This window comes from Gouania willdenowi, chromosome 5 (genome assembly GCF_900634775.1).
Source record: "Gouania willdenowi chromosome 5, fGouWil2.1, whole genome shotgun sequence".
NCBI classification, from domain to species: domain Eukaryota; kingdom Metazoa; phylum Chordata; class Actinopteri; order Blenniiformes; family Gobiesocidae; genus Gouania; species Gouania willdenowi.
Window position 1 is genome coordinate 5,397,772 of NC_041048.1, and position 6,025 is coordinate 5,403,796.

The 6,025-nt window shown below is 37.3% G+C and overlaps 1 protein-coding gene across 1 annotated transcript; it reads left to right on the forward strand.

The window, feature by feature from the left end:
* The first annotated feature begins 3,598 nt into the window (after positions 1-3,598).
* LOC114463782 (transcription factor HES-5-like) lies at positions 3,599-4,229 on the forward strand. Its single transcript, XM_028447565.1, has 2 exons — positions 3,599-3,685; positions 3,795-4,229. Exons 1-2 carry the CDS (start codon positions 3,623-3,625, stop codon positions 4,125-4,127), a joined length of 396 nt encoding a protein of 131 aa, XP_028303366.1. The 5' UTR covers positions 3,599-3,622; the 3' UTR covers positions 4,128-4,229.
* The last annotated feature ends 1,796 nt before the right edge of the window (positions 4,230-6,025 follow it).

Genomic DNA, 6,025 nt, shown 5'->3' on the forward strand with positions numbered 1-6,025 from the left:
TTTTATTGGAGTCAATAAGGTTAATTTAATTCATTATTCATTTATTTTATACATTTGTAGAATATTCTTATGTTTAAGGTTAAAAAGTCTATAACCCATTGGTTCTCATTCCTACTGTTGCTGATTATTGATCTCTGTTTGAGTGATAGCACTTCTTGTTAAAACCATTTCTAACATTTAAGAGTAAAAACAAAGTAATAAAATTAATTTGGATTCGTACTGGATTGATAGCATCAGCAAATTATTGGCTGAGGCAATGATATTGGTATCGTATTGGAATTGAAAATGAAAAGAAAAAGCATCGGTTCTTACATTTTATTTTAAAGTTAAGCTTCAAACTTCAGATTTAGTTTAAGAATATGGCAAATATTGAAATCGGAGGATTTTGTGTGAAAGTCTGTTAGTTTCCATTGGTTTCAATGCTCATATTGTTCATTAAAAACTTACGCTTATGTAGATTTAATTCCTTTCTTTTTTATTATTATTCTTTCTTTTCTGGTATCAATCTTCAGATTTTTTTTTAGATGTGTTGGTATGTAAAAGGTTAGTGATGTGGCCCTTTGTTGCAGCTAATGTGATGCATGATGTGACACACTTGTATTGACCACTGGGTGAAAGCAGTTAAAGGACAGGCTGTGGGAAACCAGAGAAAACTCCCACTCAGAACCCCCCAGGGAGAAACCATCAACACATGTGGTCTGACTGAAGGAGGAGAGAAGATAGTGGAATTTAAAGGAAATACAATTAATACAAACATCGATGGATGTTGCACACATTATAAAAGCTATGATATTCTGACGCCACTGTAAAACAGAGATAGGCAACTTTTACTTTATTCTTAAATTATGAATAATATCTTGCTAAAGCAGATCTATTGTGTGTCTATCTACAAAGCAAGGAACCTCTGTCTGTCTGTGTGTCTGCAGTGTATGTGTTCCTCAAATATCTCAGCGCATCAGGGTCAGACTGACCTGAGAGTTTCAACATGGCTGCTGCTTGGTTCAAGGGTGTGCAATGTCAGATTTGCTTGGGCTGCAATGATACCGTTAATAAATTATTTCATAAAATTGTCTTAAATGTAGCTTTGCAGAACAGCTCAATGTTGACAGGTAGTCATGTTAACTCTAAGTTAGAACAGTTCAATGTTGACAGGTAGTCAAGATAACTCAAAACTAAAAACTGCATAGAAGCTTTGCAGAACAGCTCAATGTTGACTGAAAAAGGAAAGAACAAATCTCGGCTTTATGGCATTCTAGGTAGGTCGACACAGGGCTTCAACATTGAACAGGATTGCAACAAACACAAGGAGCAACTTTATCAAATGGACAGCAAGTTAAAAGCAAATATGAAAAAATATGACCAAGAACAACTATTAGCACAAAAAAAAAACACAGCCAACAGTGTCTCAATGGCAGTATGAAGCTAAAGACAATAAAGGCACTTTACACAAGGTGCATCAAATACAACTGGAGAAAAAAACCAAGCAGTTGAACAACCAAGCCTCAGAAGTAACTGGGAAACAACCAGTGCAAACTGCACAGCTATCAAGATATCAAGGGACCATAATACAGCAGGAGAAGCATCTCCAGTTCTCAACTGCACCAGTAGATGATCTTCACATCAAAGCTACAGAGTTAAAACAAGACACAGCTGAAAAAGCACGGCCGCGGTTGATGAAATGCAACACATGGATCATTGGACATGATGATAAACCACCAAACTCTGCTTCAGAACCACAAAGTCCAGCTAATAATTTGGGAGAACTTGAGGTGTCTAGTCCACCTGTTATTAAAATAGCCAGGCAGAAGTGGAAAAGATCCACCGTATGGATCTTTGGAAAGGCCGTTGAACCACCAAACGCTGCTGCAGAACCACAAAATCCATCTAATGATTTGCAGTAAATTGGGGTGCCTGGTCCCCCTGTTACTGAAAAGGTCCAGCCATGGCTGATTAGGTGCAACACATGGATCATTGGACAAGCTGTTGAACCACCAAACGCAGCTTAAGAACCACAAGGTCCATCTAATAGATCTTTCTCACAGCTTCCATGTTTTGTACAGGAAATACGGAATCATTGTGGAAACCTACTTCCTGTTGCAGTCAGTGCAAGCAACAAGCGAGAGTTCTTGACTTTTTCCTGGGAGCGATTACACCTCTAATGCTCTAGTCTGGGCTATCAGCTTGGATTATGTCATCACGAGCACGTCATCGCGACAAGTTGCACATGCGCAAAATGACCGGAAATAACTTAAAGCGTAAATAAGTGTTTACAAGATCAAGGAATTATTTAATTCGGAATAAACCAGCCACCTCATTCAGATTTAAGTTTATTTCGGAATTACATTTGCATTAGGAATGAAGTGTTTACAAGGTCAGTTTAAAGAGGAATTAACTTTTATTCTGCTTCAAAGAGGAATTAAAGCTCCCGTGTAAGTGTGGCCAATGAGTGGTGAGAGATGTGTGGGAAAGCTGTGAGGACTGAAGTCACAGTTAAAGCTGATTAGCATCACAGAAGAACTGGACTGATGTCCACTGAGCTTCAGCAGCACACACACACACACGCACGCACGCACGCACACACAATGTACACAGCTGCCACTCAGTACCAGTTTTGAAAAATGAAATTTAAAAAGCAGAAAAATTTACTGCAGAAATGTCAAACTCATTTTAGTTCAGGGGCTAAATACGGAGTAGCTTGATCTCACGTGGGCCACAGATTTATAGTTTATTATTATCTAATAATTTCAACATTATTGTTCCTTAGTTTGCCCTTCTATGTATACATAAAATATAAAATATGTGAGAAAACAACAATATCCAACAATAACTGATAAATAATAGTCACAACAGGATCTTCACTTTAGATTTCCTAGATTTGTGACCAATTTCTATTTAATTGAGGGAAATATGTCACGATTTGATGAAAACTGAAGAATTCTGTGAGAATTTTGATTTTCTTTTTTAACTGTTTAACATTAAAAATTAATGCTGTCATGCAATATAAGCACTGAGAAAACTGTGACCACCTGCAAATATTGTTGAGTAATGAGTCATGTTTTCTCTGTCCCGAATTGGACGCTTCAAAGGACCAAATTTGGCCCCCGGACCATAAGTGTGAGTGTAATGGCTTTAGTTGTTCAATGTATAATGTACTTGATAATCTGGTTAAATTTTTAAATTAAATAAAGTATGTTGGATTATCACACACATACACTGTAATGTAAACATAGGAGAGATTTATAAAATATCAGTGAATAAATGACATATTTGCAGAAATAGTGAATGTTTTCACACTAAATGATGGACGTGTGCTGTTCCAAAGTCATTGATTCCTCAAAGGTCAACACTTTCCCAGCTTCATCCAGTAAACGTCTCCCCACAGTCCTCCATCTGTTCCCCTGAGATCTCACTATTGTCCCTACTAATGGGAGCACTGGGCATGTGGCAGAGCAGACCTCCATTCACTCTGAGCCTGCTCTGTGATTGGCTCAGACTGTGGGAAACATCATCCAGAGAGAGACCCACACATTGAAATGGAGATGTGGGAGTATAAATAGGAGGGATGCAGCCAGCACACATCACATTCTCTCTACAGAGACCTCTACATCACACACATCCAACCATGGCACCTACAATCACTGCAGCAATGAGCCATTCTCAGGAGCATCACACTCTCAGCCACAAGGTAAACTCAACACTCATCAAACCACAGTCCTCCCTCATCATGTGTTGGCTTGTGTTTTGACAGCGTGTTGACACGTTTATTCATGACTTTCTTCTTCTTCTTGGTGCAGCTCAGAAAGCCTCTGGTGGAGAAGCAGCGCAGAGAGAGAATCAACAGCAGCATCGAGCAGCTCAAGTCTCTCCTGGGTCCAGAGTTCCTCAAACAGCAGCCAGACTCCAAGCTGGAGAAAGCAGACATCCTGGAGATGAGCGTCTGCTTCCTGACTCAGCTGCAGCAGCAGAGCCAGCAGCAGAGAAGACTGCTGAAACACTTCACCAAGCTGCAGTCTTCCTCTGAGAACCACCTGAGAGAGGCTGACTGCTCTGCTCTGAGCTCCTCAGTCCACAGCAGCAGCACCAAAGACAAGAGTCCAGGCTGCAGCGCCCTCTGGAGGCCGTGGTAGAACCTACAGACTGGAGTTACCAGCACACACTGAAAAGACCACATTGGTCAAACATTACTGAGCTGAACTCTCTCAACTTTGATGGACTTCATCTTCTCTACAAGCTTTGATTTGGACATTTCCTGAGGAAATGACATCATCATTTATTTTATATTTAGAAAGAAAACTTCTTATCATGCATGTTGCATGAAAGTAATCTGATTACATTAGTGATGGTGAATATTTCTCACTTCATTTGAAGTGTTTCTCATGTTTTATTCATGATGTTTAATGTTTTATTGTAACTGATCATTGAGGTCAAACATCTAAAAGTCTTCTATGGACTAATATTTAAAGTGATTTTATTTTTATTTAATCACTGATTAATGAAGCTTTTATTTTCATCAACATCTTTCATATTTAGAAAGAAACTTCTTATCATGCATGTTGCATGAAAGTAATCTGATTACATCAGTGATGGTGAATATTTCTCACTTCATTTGAAGTGTTTGTCATGTTTTATTCATAATGTTTAATGTTTTATTGAGGTCAAACATCTAAAAGTCTTATATAGACTGATTTTATAAGTTGATTTCATATTTTTAATCGCTCTGATTACTGAAATCTGATTCAAAGTTGGATCAATGTATTTAATGTTTTCAATATGAAAAGTTAGTTTCACTGCTGCATGTGTTTCAGTTTTATGAAACTTGTCACTTCCTGGTTAATATCTGATCATTTTGGTCAAATATCTTCTTTTTGTCCTTTTTTGTGGACGTTTAGTCATAATTAACTTTAAAACTTAATGACAACTGAAATCTGATCTGTTTTAGGTTCAAATGTTTGTAAAATAATTCTTTAACAAAGTCTCAGAAAGTTTGTGACTTTCTTATTCTGTGAATGTAGTGATTTTGTGCGTACTGCGTACGTACTGTGATCTATGTGTTATGATCTGTTTAAGATCAGTGATGCTGAGTGAATATTTCAGTTCATTCTGCAGCAAATGTTAAAGGACAGTGAGTCCTGAGTCATCACATTCTGTTTGTCTTTGATAAAGACCATTGATCCTTTACTCTCTGTGAGTCCAGTGTGTGTAGAAATCTACACGTTATTGTTGTTGTTGTGATGCATCATCACATTTTGTCTAACTTTTATAACTAATGCAGCATTTTTCTTTCCAATGAATAAACAAACTGTTGACTGGATATTATGTGTACGATGTTGTTCATTTACAGCAGGTTAAATAAATCAATAAATATAATTCTAAAGGTGATATTGACATGAAATTATCACCACATGTTGGTAACAACCCATGTAATCAACACATGCAAAGAAACCAAACCATAGATGTTCATAAATTATGTGTAACAATGTGAAATGACAGGGAAATAGTATTTAATATAACCTGGAAAGCCAAGACACCAGCTGAAATCAATGAACCAGTAATTAGAAACCAATCCTGACCATTATCAGTGCACATTCATATCAGCCAAATCAATTCTCCCAACAACCCTATTGTACGTCACCTCCTTCTAGTTTGCTCTTGCACTGATCAGCATAATTTTACAAAGTTATTGCAGTAGGACGTGGTCAGTGAGGATCCATAAAGCCTTTTTTGTATTCAAACAGACAAAAAAAAAAAAAAAAAAAAAAAGTGAGCTGACTTGAGAGCATAAGTAGTGACTAATGAGTAAAAAGTACAATTGTTGTTTTCTAATTAATAAGAGCAAAAACAGCCGCCAAGCGCCAAATCTCCTCCTTGCTAGATATTGGCAGTTATCTGTATCAGTGATCGTGATCATGGTACCATGAACATTCACACTTATAATGCTTGGAAGAAATGTATATTCTCATTCATAACCATACAGTAGGTCCAAATATTTAAGAACCCCATTTATTTAAAAAAATAAGATGAAACG

What these genes read in the sequence shown, in the direction of transcription:
- LOC114463782 (XM_028447565.1), top strand. Translation starts at nt 3,623, where the DNA reads ATGGCACCTACAATCACTGCAGCAATGAGCCATTCTCAGGAGCATCAC. An exon ending in ATCACACTCTCAGCCACAAG is followed by an intron (nt 3,686 to 3,794) that starts GTAAACTCAACA and finishes TTCTTGGTGCAG; the next exon opens with CTCAGAAAGCCTCTGGTGGA.